The following is a 19,809-nucleotide window of genomic DNA, read 5'->3' as shown; positions in this document are numbered from 1 at the left end:
ATGAGATGTGACATTCTGTCTCTGTAGATGGTGTTAGAATTCAGATGAATTGTAGGACGTCCAGTGTCTGAGTGTTGGTGGTGTGGGGAAAGACACCCACACATTGGGACTGGGTGTCACAGCAGAGTAGCAAATGCCTTTCTAGGACTGGTTGGGGTTGGCTGCCCCGGGGAGAGGCGTAGACAGAGTTAACTAATTGGGGGGATGACTTCTGTGTCCTTGGCCTCCCATGACTGCTGGAAGACCCTGTGTCCTACCGAGTCCACGTCCGGCCACCCAAGAGCAGAGGACACCACTGGCTCTAAAGTCCCATTTCTTCTGAGATTCCCCAACCGCCCCTTTGACCCTCTCCCAAATCTTGAAGAAAAATGATGCAGTTGTGATTCAAGGGAGAAGTTTGCAAAATGAGAAATCACTGTTTTATATGATAACAGGTACATTATTAGTGTTTGCAGATTAATTATTGAATGCGAGGGAACAAAACAGAAGTGAGTTTTTACATTTCTCAGTGCTATCTGTCCTTCATCTGAAGTTTCTAACCCCAGCCACCAAGCGTAGAGTGGCAACACTTTGTGCTCGTCCTTCGTAGACAAGGAAGCAATCCCAGCACCCACAACGGAGTCTTGGAGGCAGGTTGTCAGGAGCCCCACGGACATCGTTGTCAGGTTAGTTAATCTGAGGATGAGCCGCGAATTGTTTTTTTATTACTGTATTTGTCTTATTAACTATATTGCCTACTGATAAATATCTCTGGCCCTGACTGATACGTCTTGCTGGGGAGACACTGATCAATAACTTGCGTAGAGGAAGTATCTTCAGGAAGTCAGGCAATTTCTCCGGTTAGAGAGATTCTTCTTCTAGCAGGTCAATGATCTCATGACTCATCTCTTCTGCAAAACTCATTAGAACAAACTCATTAGTTCATCCTGCAATTTTAATGTACAACAGATGTGGTAAAAAGGTATCCTGCAAACAAATAATGGAGTTCTTCCTCAATTGAAGGGGGAATAGGTTAATGTTTTTAATCTTCTCAGTTGCTCTCCTTCCAGAAATTTTTCTTAGAACTGTTATGAGCGAGCCCTAACCGGCAGCCGGATACCTGAACAAGAACGAATGCGTGTTAGCGGAAAAGCACAGACACTCCCAACGTCGAAATGGCTGTCTTTTTTTCAGGAGCACGTGCGCTTGTGATTACAATTTTTGATTGTGTGAATTTTCTCCTGGAAAAAAAAAAAAAAATTGTTCCTGGTTTGCAAGATGGGATTTAATGTAACAATCGTTCTTGGTCTCCTACAGAGAGAGCCCTGGCTTCCCAGCGCTCTGATAGCCAGCCAAAGTTGTAAGCCACAGCTCTGGGTCTTGGGGGATGGTGGTAGAGGGGCTTTACAAACGGAGGTTTGGAGAGATGACACGAGGGTCAGTTGAAGGGAGGAGAAGATTAAGTGGGCTTAGGGATACAGAGGGTAGCAGCGTGCCCCCTGCTGGGGGCTCCTCAGGGGGCGCCCCTCAGTCAGGGAGAGTTGGGAGCTGGTCCCCCAAATGGGAAGAATGTCCACACCCGGTTTTATGAAGTGTCAAGATGCACAGTAAGAGTCCCTGACCCTACAGAGCATTGTTCACACACACACACACAGATACACACACACACAGAAGAAAAGAATAGGAAGAAGGGGCCAATAAAAATCTTTAAAAGTATTGTCTATGTCAGCCCTACAATTTTCTCTCTTTTCAGTAAATGTAAAAAAAGCTCAGGGGCACGTGGGTGGCTCAGTCGGCTGGGAGTCCGGCTTCGGCTCAGGTCACAATCTTGCGGTTCGTGAGCTGGAGCCCTGTGTTGGGCTCTGTGCAGACAGCCCAGAGCCTGGAGCCTGCTTCGGATTCTGTGTCTCCCTCTCTCTCTGCCCCTCCCCTGCTCATGCTCCGTCTCTCTCTCTCTGTCAAAAATAAACATTAAAAAAAATCTTTTTATTTATAAAAAAAAAAAAGCTCAAACATTCATTCCTTGGCAGCATAGGTGAATTGCTCATGTATCAAATTCTTAGCTTCACGTCCTGAGGGCCAAGGCGAGCTAGCTTCTTGCAGTCAGGTCCACAGAATATTAGAGCTCTATGCAACCTTGAAAAGTCATGTTTCACTATAATCCTCTGCCCTATACATCCCTCCTTCCTGTGTATGGAGGAAATAACTGTTCCCTCCAATAGCACTTTGCACACTACTTAACTGTCAGGTGGGACTACCACACCACCTTGTGGCCAAAATCTAAAAAATGCTGAACACAAACAAAAACAGCCCCCGTTCCACTCTTCCTTGGAAATTCGTTTCTAGTAATAGTTTACTTTCTCAAGACCACATGAAACCTTTTGAGAATAATATTCCCTGTTTTATATATGCCTATCATAAAAACATTATGGACTAAAAAAGGATAAAGCTTATGTAATTGAGTCTGTAGACATCAGTCGTACGTTTTTGGCTCAATTTTATGCTTTGGGCTCAGGGAACTGGCAAGTGGGTGGAAACGGAGGTCAGAATTGCAACGTGAATGGCTTTAATGTCTTTCTCTGGTGCCAGGCCAACCTTAAGCATCAGTGCTTACGGTGTTGTTCTGACTTCCGTGTGATCCTAAGGATGCTCTTCTCAATGTCAATTAGACAGTGGCCAAAAAGGCAGTCCTCCAAGTGGCCCCTGTATGCTTTTGGTCACACACACGCCTTTGACAACATCCTCACACCCCCGTGTTCCTCCTGCCCACATGTCAAATGTACGCAGTATTGGTTCTTATGTGGCAAATTAAAGTTTATCTACAGGTTAGCCAGAAGTTTCAAGCTCTTTCATAGGAAGCTGCAAAAGTATGTTAGTACTTTACTTTCTACATTCCAGCCCATCATAGTTTAGTGGGTGTTTTTTAAAAGTACAACTTTGGGGCACCTGGGTGGCTCAGTCGGTTAAGCGTCTGACTTCGGCTCAGGTCATGATCTCGCTGTTCCCGAGTCTGTGTCCTGCACTGGGCTCTGTGCTGACAGCTCAGAGACTGGAGCCCACCTCAGATTCTGTGTCTCCCTCTCTCTCTCTCCCCCTCCCCTGCTCGCACTCTGTCTCTCCCAAAAATAAAAAAAATAAACATTAAAAAAAATGTTTTTAAATACAACTTAAATCGGGGAAGACTTTACTTAGAAATGTGTTGAAGTCACATTCTTCATAAGAGATTTGGATCTCTGTCCTTGCGAAGTTTTTATAAACTAGACCTAGATTTCCTCCACATGTAAATCTAGAAGCATTCAAGGTTCAGAAGCTTGAAAATCTAAGGGTGAGGAGAGTTCCCTCCAACCCTGTAGGATAAGCTCCTGCAAGACGCCCTGAGCAGGAGAAATCTGGGATTATCAGCACTACTTGCGAGGGAAATGAAGGACTACCGAGTTTACAATCGAATTCTCTAAAGACCTTTTGGAAAACTGTTCACCCCAAATAAAATTAGAATAATACTTCAGCTGGGGCACCTGGCTGACTCATTCCGAGGATGCAAGTGACTCTTGATCTTGGGGTCATGAGTTCGAACCCATGTTGGGCGTGGAGATTATTTAAATAAATAAATACATGCATACATACACAAACAAATGTTTAAAAAGAACATTAATTTTTAAAAAGTATTCATAAAAAAAGTAATACTCTAGCTAAATCTGACATTTTGCATATACTGGATGAGTTACGTGATTGGAGGACATTTACAGTCTCTTCTTCTCAGAACCTTTTCTATGATCTCTTCTTCTCTGGTGTCCATGAGATACGTACAAATCGTGTTTACTTGTGGATGACACACCCAAGTGTGGCACTTTACCACTAGGTTTGGCCCTCTATCCTGGCGTTCAAGTGTTAGGATCTGGAGTGAACTCTCAAAAGAAAGGTGAAATACTTTACTTTTGACCGACCAATGCAGCCAATTAGGTAATTCTGAGACTTTCCTCTCTAAAAACAGTCTCTACTTTTCCTGTGACAGCTGTAAGCCCTCTTACATATGACAAAAGTCCCACTGTCCTGACCGGTCTCGGGAAAGAGGTTCCAAAGGCCCTTTATCTTCCTTAATAGAAAGATTTTATGGCAAGTCTTTTGCCATCGAGAAAGCAAGGCGGGTCAACCAGCGGTTCTACTGGAGCCGAGAAAATTCAGCCAGGGTTCTTGTTCTCACCACTTCTGCTCCAACGGGCATGATCTGACCCGGAATTATGGCCTGAGGATGTGCCACCGGGGTCTCCATCAGGACGCAAAGGACCCAGGCTGCATGAAGCTGGATTAAGTGGACTTCATGAAATGGGTCATCCATTGTGTCTATCTTAATGCTAGCTCTTTGAACATAAAATAAAAATATTTCAACTAAAAAAAAAAGACTTCACGGCAAAAGTGCTGTCAGTTTTAACATTTCTATTCTCAACTCCCCAGTCCCACTTTTCTTGTTAACCCCTGGGACTGACTACTGACAGACTGAAACCAAAAATTATCACTGCTGCCAAAAGTTAGAAGCAAACAAAGGGAATGTGTGGTTGGAGGGTCACTGAATCAAACACGAAGGACCGAAGAACCAGAAGGAGACACGCTGAGCTCTGCCCTCCACAAGCTGAATGTTACGGTAAAATACTTACAACACGCTTGGTGCACAGCAGCCAGGACTGTGATTCTGGGACACTAAGTTGATAAACACATACTTTGTTTTTCCATTGGCATTGATAAACGTATACTTTTTCAATTGGCGTATTTTAAACTGCTTTTGAAAAGTGAACCTTTTCTGCCATTTGTTTTATACAAATTCAAGAACTATGAGATGAATTAGTTTAGTATACAAAATTTTAAACCTTGACAGAATCTAAGGATCATGTAAATACCCAACTGTGATCATCTGCACTTTACATTTCTAAAGGTTAAGAATGATTACTATTTTAGCTAAAATAATATTTGAGGGGCAAAGTTCACCAACCTGGGTATATCGACGTAAACTACAATGAAGTCTTTAGAGAATGACTTTTTTATTGGCATTAAAGTTCGCATGAAACACATACCCAAATTATGATGAAGCTGGAAAGGAATAAAATACGCCTAACTATACATGTGAGATACAGTAATAAAATCAAAGACTTCAGAAAAAATTTACTGGAAGACATCTAAAAAGACTTTTGACAAAACAAAAATGAAAAAAAAAAGAATCACTGACATGATGAATATTTGTTTAATTTTAGGAACTCGTGATGAGGAATAAGACCTATTTCTTTACACTCTGAACAATGTCCAGCTGTGAGCATCTCTGACCTGTGTCTCACTGCCTGGCTCGCAGATCTCAGGCTGCCACATGCTTGGCCGGGTAGCCGGGTAGCTTCTCTGCTCTGAAATTCCCTCCGGGTGTGGAATAGTCCCAGGGCCGGCGGTTCTCCGTGAACCCGTAGAGCTTCCGGAGCGCCACGCGAGCAGCTTCTTCTTCCGCAGCCAGCACGGTCTCCCCAGGTCCCTCCGCAATCAGCTTTCTATCACTAGACAGAACACCGAGAGTAGTCTGAAATTATCCGCGCATCATAAGACATGGGCCACAAGCCTGTTATGGTTTCTGAACCTTATTTTGGCAAGAATATCTGTCAGGAGTAACACAAGAGCTTTGTATGTAGTATCTTTTGAATAGTAGGGTTTTGTACGAATTCCTTATATACAGTAGTTAGAAAAGAAATATTTACATTTCCATACAAATATCAACAACTTAGTAGGTCCAATATTTTTTTTCAATTTTTTTAAATGTTTATTTTTGAGAGAGAGAGACAGAGAGAGACACAGCACGAACAGGGATGGGGCAGAGAGAGAGGAAGACACAGAATCTGAAGCAGGCTCTAGGCTCTGAGCTGTCAGCACAGAGCCTGACGCAGGGCTTGAACTCACGAGCCACGAGATCATGACCTGAACCAAAGTCAGACGCTTAACTGACTGAGCCACCCAGGTGCACCCAATATTTTTCAAATCAAAAACCAAGGTACATCTAGGTAAATATGGTTTTGTTCTGTTGTTGTTAGTGATGAAAGAATATATAAAAATCTTCCTACAAAAACTCAAAACTATTAAAACTAAATTCATGGAGGGTGCCTGGTGGCTCAGTCGTTAAGCATCTGACTTCGGCTCAGGTCATGATCTCATGGTTCGTGAGCTCGAGCCCTGCTTTGGGTGAACATGAGCCCGTTCTGGGTGAGTCCCACTTTTCCCTCTCCCTCTCTCTCTTCTCCTCCTGGGGTTCTCTCTCTCTGCCCCTTGTTGACTTGTGCCCTCTTTCTCAAAAACAAAAAAAAAGACTCTTCATGGAAAATTGACATTATTTTTAATTTATCTTGAACCTGTAATGTGAGGAAAAATTTTACGGAACTAAATTGTGCCTTTCTGGTTTCTCCTCTAAACTTTAAAACAAATAAGATAGTAGTTCTATATATATACTTTTTAAAGTTTTATTTATTTTGAGAGTGTGCACACATTGAGGGACAGAGAGAGGGAGGGAAACAGAATCCCAACCACAGAGCTTGATCTCATGAACCATGATATCACGACCTGAGCCAAAATCAAAAGTCAGACGCTCAACTGACTGAGCTACCCCGGTTCTAGATTTTACAATAGAGCTTTAGATCTTTAAAACTTGCTAAGATCTAAAAAAAATTTATATATTATAATCCACTTTAATTTATTCCCAAAGGATACTGAAGTAGCACAGTGAACACTTAAGCCTATTGGTGTTCTATTAAAACCAAATTACAACAAAAATAGGTATTCTGCTTTACTGATATCTGTCTTACTATAACTAGCAATCTCTTCTCCAAAAGTGTAAAAAATGATCCAGCAAGGGAGGAAAGGATATGCACTGAACAAGTGTGGTATGGATGTGCTACTTCTCAATTATCTTTAACTACTTCCTGGAAATTTCCTGACCCCAAACTGGACCTATCCAACTAAAAGAAGCATCTCTGAAAATTTCATGAACAGCAACTCCACTTAGTAGCTTTGATTCAATATAAATTGACCTGAAAGCTAAGGAAGACTCAAATCAAAGAAAGACAAGCAGAACTGTGCAGATAAAAGAAAAACAATGTGGAAGGAATTTGCTCAGAAACACTTGCTGTGGTAATAATATGGAATGAAACAAAGCTTAATCATATAGGTTACACTTTACCATAATAATTACACAGCACATATTTGTACAAAATAAAGGATAGAGAAAATCATCTAAGTGAATTTCAACTATACAATGTTTATTTATCATGTTTCTACCTCAATGATGGTGGCAATGTATCACTGTTCATTTTTTTAAAAACCATTATGCAAAATCTAGGTTTTGTCCTAGATAATAATAATAATTATTAATAATAATTCTACTACCTGATGACAATAATTTTAGTAACAGGGCAAACTCCTTTTTTTGTTTAAATATAAGAGATCATTCTTCAAACTTGCCATATATCATTAAAAATCCTTTAAGAACATCACCTGTCCTAGCTGTACTATATTCCATCATGTGTATCTGTCATTTCCCTCTTGCTGGATACCAAAGTTTATACTAACTTTTTGCCTTATTTAAAAACTATTAGCTCAACAACTGTTTACTGACTATGTCAGTTCCTATGTCTTAGAAACTGTTGTAGGTATGGGGGATAAAGGGTAAACCACAAATGAACACCTTTGTTTACACATTTTGATGTCCAGAAGGAGACACACCCAAAAGTGAGAACACCAAATCAAAGAACGTGAAAAATTTAAAGACTGTTGGCGTTTTGTCAGAATTCCGAAATATTGCACCACTCTGTTCTTCTGCCAGGAGTATATGAACTGCAGATAAAGGACGTGTTTAAGACTTTTCAATCTGATAAGCAGAAGTATCTCATCATTGTGCTGTGCGCTTCATGTTGAAACTTTTTACATTATCCATTTTCTCCTTTGTGATGCCTTCCATCACCTTTAACTTAGAAAATTCTTCGTCATATAAAGATTAGGAAAACACTTACCTAATTTAAAATTTTTTTTTTTTTTTCAACGTTTATTTATTTTTGGGACAGAGAGAGACAGAGCATGAACGGGGGAGGGGCAGAGAGAGAGGGAGACACAGAATCGGAAACAGGCTCCAGGCTCTGAGCCATCAGCCCAGAGCCCGACGCGGGGCTCAAACTCACGGACCGCGAGATCGCGACCTGGCTGAAGTCGGACGCTTAACCGACTGCGCCACCCAGGCGCCCCCATTTACCTAATTTAATCAAGGTCGCTTATTCAATCAGTGTGAGGCAAGTCAACTGTTTACTCACAAAACTAAGACCTGTTCAACGTGGGTTGATTTATATATTTTGATGGACAACTAAACCCTTCCTTTTCCAGTCCTAGGCTCAGCTGAAGCTGTTATAAGTGTGGATTATGGTTCAATCGGTAACACTTTTGAATCAGAACTTTTCTTTTTCTACAGAAATAGTTAGAATAAGATGAAGTTCTTACCTCCAAGTATACAACATATACTTGGTTAGCAAAAGCTACTATTAGCAAACCCCAGATTACTTGGCTTCCCCTAAGAATAACCAGCAGGAAAAGAAGTAGTAAATAGATAATCGTGGGAATGAGATTTTAAAAATCTTCTAATGCAGGGGTGCCTGGGTGGCTCGGTCGGTTAAGCATCCGACTTTGGCTCAGGTCATGATCTCACTGCTCGTGAGTTCGAGCCCCGCGTCGGGCTCTGTGCTGACAGCTCAGAGCCTGGAGCCTGCTTTGGATTCTGTGTCTCCCTCTCTCTCTGACCCTCCCCCATTCATGCTCTCTCTGTCTCAAAAATAAATAAACGTTAAAAAAAAAAAAATTTTAGAAATCTTCCAATGCAATTAGAGATTATATTAAGGAATTGTGAAGTCAGTTTTTAAGGCTTCCAATCAATGTTATGAAGCTAAGATTAAAATTTTACTAACCAGTACAAGCCAACAAAAAACACAGGCAAAGCTGTGGTGCTTCCAGACTGCCTGGTAAGTCTAGATTCAGGAGCTGAAATATTCCTTTTCTTCAGTTCTTCTACCAGTAGCCCCATGGGATTTATTATCTTCCAAATCTCAAAGAGTTCTTTTCCAGTCATCTGAGTAATTAAGAAGTCCTGCGCATAAAAATATAATTTATACATTGAAATTAGTATGATGAAAACAAGGACCATAATTCAAAGTACTTTTAAGAGAATTTAAAAACTTACTGGGAATTGAAAAAGACAAAATGTACTATTCTTTTTCATTTCTGTGTAGTTTTTCACGTAAGTTTTACTACAAAAATCATAGTTGTCGCAGACGACATGATACTCTATGTAGAAAACCCAATAGATTCCACCAAAAAATTGCTAGAACTGATACACGAATTCCGTAGTCACAGGATACAAAATCAACATATAGAAGTGTTACATTTCTATACACCAATAATGAAACGGCAGAAGGATAAATCAAGGAATCAATCCCATTTAAGATTATACTGAAAACTGTCAGGTATCTAGGAATAAACCTAACCAAAGAGGTAAAAGATCTGTACTCTGAAAACCATAGAACACTTATGAAAGAAACTGAAGATGACACAAAAAAATGGAAAAACATTCCATGCTATGGGTTGGAAGAACAAGCATTGTTAAAACGTCTACACTACTCAAAGCAATGTACACATTTAATGCGATCCCTATTGAAATACCACCAGCATTTTTCACAGAGCTAGAACAAATAATCCTAAAATTTGTATGGAATCACAAAAAACCCCAGAAAACAAAGCAATTCTGAAAAAGAAAAAGCTGGAAGCATCACCATTCCGGACTTCAAGCTATATTACAAAGCTGTAGTCATCAAGACAATATGGTACTGACACAAAAAGAGACACACGTATCAATGGAATAGAAGAGAAAACCCAGAAATGGACCCACAACTACATGGTCAACTAATCTTCAACAAAGCAGGAAAGAAAATCCAATGGAAAAAAGACAGTCTCTTTAACAAATGGTGCTGGGAAAACTGGACAGCAACATGCAGAAGAATGAAACTGGACCACTTTCTTACACTATACACAAAAGTTAAGTACAGGCAACAATCAAAATCCTAGAGAAGATCACAGACAGAAACCTCTTTGAATCTGGCCATAGAGACTTCTTACTAGATACATTTCTGGAGGTAAGGGAAACAAAAGTAAAAATGAACTACTGGAACCTCACCAGATAAAAAGCTTCTGGGGCGCCCGGGTGACTCAGTCGGTTAAGTGTCAGGCTTCAGCTCAGGTCATGGTCTTGAGGTCCGTGAGCTCAAGCACCGTGTCGGGCTCTGTGCTGACAGCTCGGAGCCTGGAGCCTGCTTCAGATTCTGTGTCTCCCTCTGTCTCTAACCCTCCCCGACTCACTCGTGTACTCGTGCACACATACGTGCACGCACGCTCTCTCTCTCAAAAATAAACATTAAAAAAAATTAAAACAAAAAAGATAAAAAGCTTCTGCACAGCTAAGGAAACAATCAACAAAACTAAAAGGCAACCTTCAGAATGAGAGAAAATATTTGCAAATGACATATCTGATAAAGGGTTAGTATCCAAAATCTATAAAGAACTTACCAACAATACCCAAAACACAAATAATCCAGTTAAGAAATGGGCAGAAGACATGAGCATTTTTCCAAAGATATATACAGATGGCTAACAGTCACATGAAAAGATGCTCCGTATCACTCATCATCAGGGAAATACAAATCGAAACCACAATGAGATACCACCTCACGCCTGTCAGAATGGCTCACATTGACAACTCAGGCAACAGGTGACGGTGAGGATGCGGAGAAAGAGGAACCCTCTTACACTGTTGGTGGGAATGCAAACTGGTACACCTGCTCTGGAAAACAGTGTGGAGCGTCCTCAAAAAATTAAAACTATTACTACGCTACGACCCAGTAATTGTACTACTAGGTATTTACCCAAAGAATACAAAACTGCTGATGTGAAGGGGGACACCCCGATGTTTACAGCAGCACTATCAACATCAGCCGAACTATGGAGAGAGCCCAAGTGTCCCTAGATTGATGAAGATGTGGTATATATCTGCAAAGCAGTATTACTCAGACGTCAAAAACAATAAAATCTTGCCATCTGCAACAACGTGGATGGAGCTAGAGTGTATTATGCTAAGGGAAATGAGTCAGAAAAAAACAAATACCACATGATTTCGCTCATATGTGGAATTTAAGAAACAAAAGACAAGACCGTATGGGGGACAAAGAAGCAAACCATAAAACACTCTTAACTACAGAGAACTAGCTGACGGTTGCTGGAGGGGAGGTGGGGGAGATGGGTTAAATGAGGGATGGGTAGTAAGGAAGGCACTTGTCAGGATGAACACTGGGTGTCATATGTAAGTAATAAGTCACTAAATTCTACTCCTGAAACTATTACACTATATGTTAAATAGAATTTAAATAAAAACTTGAAGAAAAAAATAAAAATAATAGTTGAAGGTGAAATCTTATCTTAGAAATATATCTTTATCAGTAAGAAAAAGATTTTTAAAGCAAATGAATTAATGAATAAATGGTAGAAACTTCCAGCAGAAATTCGTTTAAGAAACTACTATGGGAGGCAGCTGGTGGCTGTTAAGTGATGCTTCAGCTCAGGTTATCATCTCAGGATACTGAGATCAAGCCCTGGGCTCTGCACTGGTTGTGGAGCCTGCTTAAGATTCTCTCTCTCCTAGAGCACCCGGGTGGCTTAGTCAGTTAAGCGTCTGACTTCGGCTCAGGCCACGATCTCATAGTTTGTGGGTTCAAGCCCCGCGTCAGGCTCTGTGCTGACAGCCTGGAGCCTGCTTCAGATTCTGTGTCTCCCTCTCTCTCTCTGCCCCTCCCCTACTCACTTTCTGTTTCTCAAAAATAAATAAATGTTAAAAAAACAAACCTCTAGAGAGTAGTACTTCACTGTCTAAATTTATGATTTAAAAAAATCACTTAAATAATTTCACGTTGTATCTTTTGAACCTATTTAAGACCTGATATTTTCAATCTATGAGACTAAGAAAATTGAAAAATTATGAACAAAGAATTTTGCCAATAAAACAACTATCAATATTGACAGAAAATAAGGGAACATAAATTTTCATTAAAATATACTGCAAGTAACTCATGTTAACAAACACAGTATAGGGCACCTGGCTAGCTTAGTGGGTTGAGCATCCAAGTCTTGGTTTCGGGCTCAGGTCATGTCGTCACGATTCATGGGTTCAAGCCTCGCATAAGGCTCTGCACTGACAGTGCGAAGTCTGCTTGAGATTCTTTCTTTCCCTCTCTCTCTGCCCCTCCCCTGCTCACGCTCTCTCTCAAAAAATAAACTTTAAAAAAAAAGATTAAAAAAACCCCAGTATATAATAAAAGATGGGTAAATGGGGATAGGAGGGGAGAAATTTAAAAAACACCTTAGTTCATAAAATAGTCAATTTCATTACAACACTTGCCCAAGCACCAGAACTCTATTTCAGCTTCATTTGTAAAAAATATTTATCACTTGAAACCAACATAACACTGTACATTAATAACACTGGAATTAAAAAAAATTTTTTTTTCATTTGTAAGTCCTTATTGGGGATTTTGAATTTTTTAATGTATAGAGTTGCCTTACGAGACACATATGTTAATTACACCTATATATGAATCCCTGGGATTATCTACAATATAAAATAACCCAACGGTAGGGTAAGGAAAAACAATCCGAATGCCTAAGATATTAGTAGGAACATAAAAAGAAATCTAGATTTTTCTGGTGATTACCTATGCCTCCTATTTTTTCCCCGATAGGTTCCTAGTCTTATTAGTTTATTAGAAATTTCAGTGGAAGTGGAGGTTGAATATTCCAATCTCACCTCCCCAGAACAGGGAGACAGTATGAAGACATGCTTCTAAAATGCACCTATGATCATGGAAATCTATTAAAACTCCTCCAGGTTTCTCTAGAGCAGTCTTAACAAGACCATCCACTATGTACTCCTCAATACGCTTCCCCCCACACACACACAAGCTTGTCCTCAAGGTTTCTTCCTGGAATGTCCTTCCTAGGGGCAAGCATCACTTTCATGAACTTTCCCTAATCCTGTTATAACTGACTGTTGCCTCCCGAGTTCCCTCTGCACCTTTATAACACATCTTTGAGAGCAACGGCCACTCGAACCGCCTAATGAGCTGACTAGGACCCTGGAGGCAAGGATCATATTCCATGTTGCTCCGGCTCCAGTGCTCAGCAAAGTGTTTAGCACACAGTAAACAACAGATCCTAGGTGGACAAATGAATGGAATAAACACAGATATTTGACCTACTTATCTTTAACAGGATCTATAAATAGAACTGTCAACAGAGTCACTACGACACAGAAAACATGAATTTCCAAAATGGTCTCAGGACTACCTTGTGGAAGTATCAAAGCAAGGCGACCAAAATTTGTTTAGACAGTTCTAAGACTCCACAGAAGCTAAAGGGACAAAGAGAATGGAAATCAAGGGAGGACTCAGTGAGGGTTTCTTTAGAAAAAGCTATTTTACTGGGAGAGGAGAGGGCAAAGGAGAGGATTTCCTTTTCACCTCAAGCCGCGAGGACTTCAAAGAGTCCAGTGGCCTCCAAATCTGAGACGAGACACATACAGTCACCTGGCTGCCAACACACATTCTCTGCTTACAGGCCAACAGGCTGGCAGAGGTTGCCGGTAGCAATAGCCTGCAACTCACGTCAAAGGTATAAATATCCTTGAGACCTAATGTGGAACGCACAGAAGGGATATCATTTGTAAGGGAATCCTATCCAGGAAACCGGAAGCTGATGTGGGAAAAAGAGTCAATACCCAGGTCAAGGAAGATGGCTGGAAGGTTCCAGCAGGGGACACAATGCCCCGCAGAGTCTGTTTTGAACATCAACCAGACTCAGAAAGCACTGGACCAGCTGACGGCCACCAGGTCAAGTAAAAATCTTCTGTTCTCCTTTTTCCGTCTCTGAGCTCCCACTCCAGAAGGGCCGTTAATATACCTGCTTCCCAAAGGCAGAGAGGTGGCCCACCTGTTACAGGCCCTAGTTGGGGAAGGAGGAAGACGGATATGAACAAAGCCTGAATGTTGGCCAATGCAGGTATTCTTCTGTATCAAAGTGATCAAAACGAAATGATATCCCAACAGTTAAGGGATGCTGATTTCTAGGACCCGACATTCAGATGTCTGAATCAAGACTGTTTCTTGACTTAAAGTAATTGTGTGGATTTGCCATTATGTAAAGGTGACCAAAAACTCGTGCATTCATCCAATGCAGGGGATAAAAATCCTCCCAGTTAAATTCTAAAAGAACAGGGGGAATCAAGGAATCCCAATTATGTAAGTATTTTCATTAGCTAAGCTACTAGCTAACAAGCAATTAGGTATACATCAACGAGACTCAGAAATCCAAGATTTTACTACTTGTAAAAGTAGAACAGCAGCCGGTGCCTCAGCACGAAGCTCCCTAACCACTCCAGGCCTTTGAATAGTTGGTGTCATTCATTCACTAAACACCTACTGAACATGTACCATGCAGGCACTGCCTGTGGACCTAATGATGGAAAGCTGAAGACAGGCTTGCAGTCCTGGGAACTCACAACCTAGCACTTGATATGCACCTCTGATGATGTCCTCGATAATGAGACACTACCATAAGCTTTAGGGCTTTCTCAGAATTTGGTAGGGAGAAAAATTCACATATAAGCTTCCAAGATCATATAACAAAGGAACGAATCACGAAACAGTTTTTTCAGGGGCGCCTGGGTGGCTCAGTTGGTTAAGCTCCAAGCTTCTCAGGTCGTGATCTCACGGTTCGTGGGTTTGAGCCCCGAGTCAGGCTCTGTGCTGACAGCTCGGAGCCTGGAGCCTGCTTCGCGTTCTGTGTCCCCCTCTCGCCCCGCCCCTTCCCCCACTTGCACTCTCTCCCAAAAATAAACATTAAAAAAATTTTTTTTAAACTTCTTTTTCTTCTGCCCACCTCATGTATGTCCCAGCCTCTGCAATCAAGCATTACCTACCCTGATGAAAAGAGCAGTCCTCTCAGGGCCACTGCTCTGCAGCAAGGCTCCAACTACTGCGAAGAAAGTCTGCTGTAAAACAGGCGGGGGAACTGGAAATTCTGCACTCAGTGTTAACTGCTCCACGGCCAAGTTTCTGGCCACATGACATACCACTTCCTCACCAGTGAGAAAGTCAACGAGACTCTTAATGCCTTCGGTGGGCAAGTCTGGGTATGCATCCTCGAGACATTGTGTGAGGCAAGTTTTTGAAAAAGATGTCCCTTGTTCAGAGAGTTCTTGATTATCTTTAAGATTCAGAAGAACAGCTTCTTTCTCTATTCCAAGGTTTTGGCGCTTGGCCTCCTCACTTTTAATATAGCAGCTATTAACAAATGCAGTTTTGAGAAGATCTAAGGAAAAGGTCTCCTGTAACCGATGTCCAAATGCTTCTATTTCAGCATGGTAATCCCAGTTGGGCTTCTCTGAACTGAAAACATAGAAGAGAAGATAGTAAGAGATGGTAAAGAGAACAATAAGATGTTGCAATGATGCAAGAACTTTTCATTGGGATGCAATTTGATTGATTATGTAAAGGAAATTAAAAAAGACTGAGTTTCATTTTTTTTTCAAAAATTTTTTAAATGTTTTTTTAATTTATTTTTGAGGCAGAGAGAGACAGAGCATGAGCAGGGGAGGGGCAGAGAGAGGGGGAGACACAGAACCCGAAGCGAGCTCCAGGCTCTAAGCTATCAGCACAGAGCCAGATGCAGGGCTCGAACTCACGGAGTGTGAGATCATGACCTGAGCTGAAGTCGGACGCTCAACCGACTGAGCCACCCAGGCGCCCCACAGACTGAGTTTCACGTTAACACAAGGCTTTGATTTTCTAAAAGTTAAAACTTAAGTCAGATGAGTCCTTGCGGTTCTTTGCTATATTCACTGGTGCGCTCATTTTCCCTTTGAGCCAATGTTAAAGATGTTCTTCAGGGGCGCCTGGGTGGCGCAGTCGGTTAAGCGTCCGACTTCAGCCAGGTCACGATCTCGCGGTCCGTGAGTTCGAGCCCCGCGTCGGGCTCTGGGCTGATGGCTCGGAGCCTGGAGCCTGTTTCCGATTCTGTGTCTCCCTCTCTCTCTCTGCCCCTCCCCCATTCATGCTCTGTCTCTCTCTCTGTCCCAAATAAATAAATAAACGTTGAAAAAAAAAAATTTAAAAAAAAAAAAAAAAAAAAAAAAAGATGTTCTTCAACGTCAGAGACTGAGCCATTACCCTACCTTTTAGAGTCCTCATTTCTCCTATAACCACAGAATTATGCTTTATACCCAGGTATGAAATACACATTATAGTTTCACAGGTTCAAGATATAAACAATAAGTACATTATATTCAGCTCTTATTTTATCAAGTTTTACAAACACCCATTTAAATTAGCAACTAAATAATCTACTATCATAGTAAGTAGGTTAAAAGTTCGTAATCATTCCCAGGAATGACTACAAGGTCTTTCTAAAGAGACACTAAAACCAAAATAAAACTCTTTTAAGTAAAAAAGGATAGGAGGGATGCCTGGGTGGCTCAGTTAGTTAAACGTCTGAAGCCTGCCTGGGATTCTCTCTCTCTCCCCTCCCTCTCTGCCTCTACCCTGCTTGCTCTCTCTCTCTCAAAATAAGTAAACTTAAAAAAAATTGTTTTTAAAATAGGAGAAGCTAAAGATTTTGGCTATAAGTCATAAAATGTATATAACCTATATAATGCTTAGTTTCTTCCAACTATAAAAGCTTAACATGACTAACCTCACAATAATCAAAGAAATGTGAATTAAGAAGAGGTAACTATTTTTTTTGCCTATTAGGAAAAGAACTTAATATTGTTTTGAAAGAATAGAAGAATATGAAGTTCTCTTCCTACTGATCTATGTTTAAATTGGTTCACCTTCCGGGGGCGGGGGGGCAATATTAAAGCCGCTATGAAATTTCATACTTAATTCCAAAGGAGTAGTAACTTCCAAACTAGTCACTGCTGTAATAGCAATAATATGGAACTCAAATACCTACAAATGGAAGTCAAAAGACTGAGGTGCACACTGCCACGACTGCATGTCAAAGACACCTTATCAGAGACAAGAAGATCCGAGACCTCACGTGCAGCAGATCTCAGGTGGCGCTACCTGTGACTTTCCCTACCAGACCACTGGACTTCTCTGCCAAGCTACTGCCAGACACTATTGCAACAAGGCTAAGAAAAAACAAGATAAATTAGGGCAAAAAAAAAAACCCCAAAAAACCCCTAAAGCTCAACTGTTACTGTTTTCCTTTTATTCTGGCACGTGGACTTGTGCATACACTTAAGTTCGCTCTTGCAACGCTGTGGAACGCTTTCATCCCTCTTATCCGTACCCAAGAATCCCCAGCCATTGCAACACAGGGTCTACAACCCCCGCACCCCCCCCCCCAGGCCCGCATAAAGGTTACACTCGGGAGGCCTCATTTCTCACAACTCGCGGTTGATAGGATCGAAGGGAGAGTGCCGCGGCGCCCCAAGGCAGAAATCCATTCCCTGGGCCTCAGTCCACGCGTCCACGTTCCACCGGTGTCTCTACCGCACGTGTCCCAGGCTCAGGCCAGGCGCGCTTTAGCGAGGAGCCACCCTCCTCGCCGCCGCCGCCCGGTCCCCCACCGCCAACCCGACCCCTTCCGAGGCGGCTCCTACCGGCGCACGGGCGGCGGCGGGCACCGGAGCAGGCGCCAGCGCTCTAACTCCTTCTGGAAGCGGAAGGCGGCGCGGAATCCCTTCTTCACGCCCCGAACAGGCGGGACGAGAGTGGGGGCGGCCGGAGCCAGGAGGCAGCGAGGCCCCCGCAACAGCAGCCTCCCCAGGCCGGATGCCATTGCTGGGGGGGGGGGGGGGGGGGAGAGAAACTCAACGGAGGGCGGAAGGAAAAAAGCCGGACCGGTGCCTCGGTAACACAGGCCCCCGGACTCGGACGAGGAGAGCGAAACCGGGGAGGGGCTAGTACGCAGGGGGCGGGGCGGCTGCCGTTGAGGGTTTACTGCGCATGTGCGAGCTCTAGTTCCTGCCCTAGGGTTTACTCGCGGGTGATCCCGGATTGAGGGGCATTTGGCTCCAAAAATTCGTGGAAGCTGGTTCGCCCTGGTGGTTGCTTTCTTGGTCCTTCCTTTCTCACTAACGCAAAAACCTGGTTCACTCTCAGTTTGAAGAAGACACTTAAAGTCTCAGAAAAACCCATTCCTTGTCAATATATATTTAGTCCTAAGAGTTACAGACCATCAATCCAGCCACTATTTATGAACAAATATTTACCCAAAGCGTCTCCAAAAGCCTTCGTTTCAGGAGCCCTCCACTAAGGGATTTTGACTTAACCAAAATTCAAATTTCTAACAGTACAAACTTTTTAAAGCATAAAAAAAAAAAAGGATTGGGAAAAAAAATGCATCAAAATGGAACAATGGAATTATGTCTTTTCCCCCTTATCTTCTCTTTGGCAGTATTATTATATTGCTTTCCTACCAAATGGTTAATATTAATGTTAACCTAATATTAATTCACAAAGGAAGACTTTTCTGAATTTCCAAGTTTGAGTTGCCTGCTGAACATCTAGATCCCCAAAGGGCAGGCACCTCTTTCTGTGGTCTCTCTATTTGTTAATGGCATCAGTGTCTCCCTCCCTTGCCCCCCCCCCCCCCCCCCCCAGTAACCCAGATTGGGCTCCGATGTTTTCAGTTATTTCTATTTCCACGAACACCCTCTTTTGTCCAGGAGCCAAGTCCTTTTTCAATTTATTTCCACAGCAGCTACCTGATGGCTATCCTTACCTCCTTGCCAGGCCTTGCACCTTCCTTTCTTCACCTTCATTCATCTCCCTGAAACACAGACCCAGGCATGCCACTACTTAACTCAAGAATCTCTAATATTAGGCTGTGATAAGGATTCTTCCCTTGACCAAACTATAGTCAGGATCCCCTAAGCCCTCTTCTCAACTAGGCTTCAACTTAGGCTTCATTGTCTTTGTTAGGCCTGCATAGCCCACTTTCAGCAAGAATCCTGAGTCAGTTCAGGAAGAATTCCACACCTTCAATATCTTGATCAGCCATGATAGCTAATCAAATTCATCACCTGCCACTATCCCCACGTTATACCTGATCACCCTGGCCTGCCTTCAGAAGAATCCTGTCAAGAATCCTCGCCACCCCCGGGGCGCCTGGGTGGCGCAGTCGGTTAAGCGTCCGACTTCAGCCAGGTCACGATCTTGCGGTCCGTGAGTTCAAGCCCCGCATCAGGCTCTGGGCTGATGGCTCGGAGCCTGGAGCCTGTTTCCGATTCTGTGTCTCCCTCTCTCTCTGACCCTCCCCCGTTCATGCTCTGTCTCTCTCTGTCCCAAAAATAAATAAAAACGTTGAAAAAAAAATTAAAAAAAAAAAAAGAATCCTCGCCACCCCCGCCCCAGCCCTGCCTTTACCCTTGATGTTTCCACTTAGTTTAATGTTCACGGACACTTCCTAGCCCCCTTGGGTATAAATTCCCACTGGTCCATGCTGTATTTGGAATTGAGCTGAATTCTACATACAAGTCTCTTTTCCCTTATTGCAATAGTTTCCGAGTAAAATCTGTCTTTAACTATTGTCTAGCTCTTGTTTTTCTTTGGCAGATCATACAACTCAATTTGGGGTCTCTTAACCTTTCAAGAGGGAAAGTCTGAATGGTTCATCATAGCCTATAAAAGCGTTCTCTTTGGGGAGGGAGAGAGGGAATGGAGGTTG

The 19,809-nt window shown here is 42.3% G+C and overlaps 1 protein-coding gene and 1 long non-coding RNA gene across 2 annotated transcripts; both read right to left on the bottom strand.

Annotated features, from left to right (window-relative positions):
* Positions 1-4,995: 4,995 nt before the first annotated feature.
* Positions 4,996-18,017, bottom strand: MRPL44 (mitochondrial ribosomal protein L44). Its single transcript, XM_086719757.1, has 4 exons — positions 17,741-18,017; positions 15,053-15,521; positions 8,946-9,124; positions 4,996-5,510 (listed from the first exon to the last, which is right to left on the bottom strand). Exons 1-4 carry the CDS (start codon positions 17,917-17,919, stop codon positions 5,321-5,323), a joined length of 1,017 nt encoding a protein of 338 aa, XP_086575883.1. The 5' UTR covers positions 17,920-18,017; the 3' UTR covers positions 4,996-5,320.
* Positions 7,232-8,933, bottom strand: LOC147578700 (uncharacterized). Its single transcript, XR_015255583.1, has 2 exons — positions 8,243-8,933; positions 7,232-8,006 (listed from the first exon to the last, which is right to left on the bottom strand). It is a non-coding gene; the product is annotated as an uncharacterized LOC147578700 (long non-coding RNA).
* Positions 18,018-19,809: the final 1,792 nt, after the last annotated feature.

This window comes from Puma concolor, chromosome C1 (genome assembly GCF_028749965.1).
Source record: "Puma concolor isolate L17-30 chromosome C1, mPumCon1.1.hap2, whole genome shotgun sequence".
Classification (NCBI taxonomy): Eukaryota; Metazoa; Chordata; class Mammalia; order Carnivora; family Felidae; genus Puma; species Puma concolor.
Note: the sequence above shows the minus strand (reverse complement) of the source record. Positions and strands in the feature narration are given on the sequence as shown.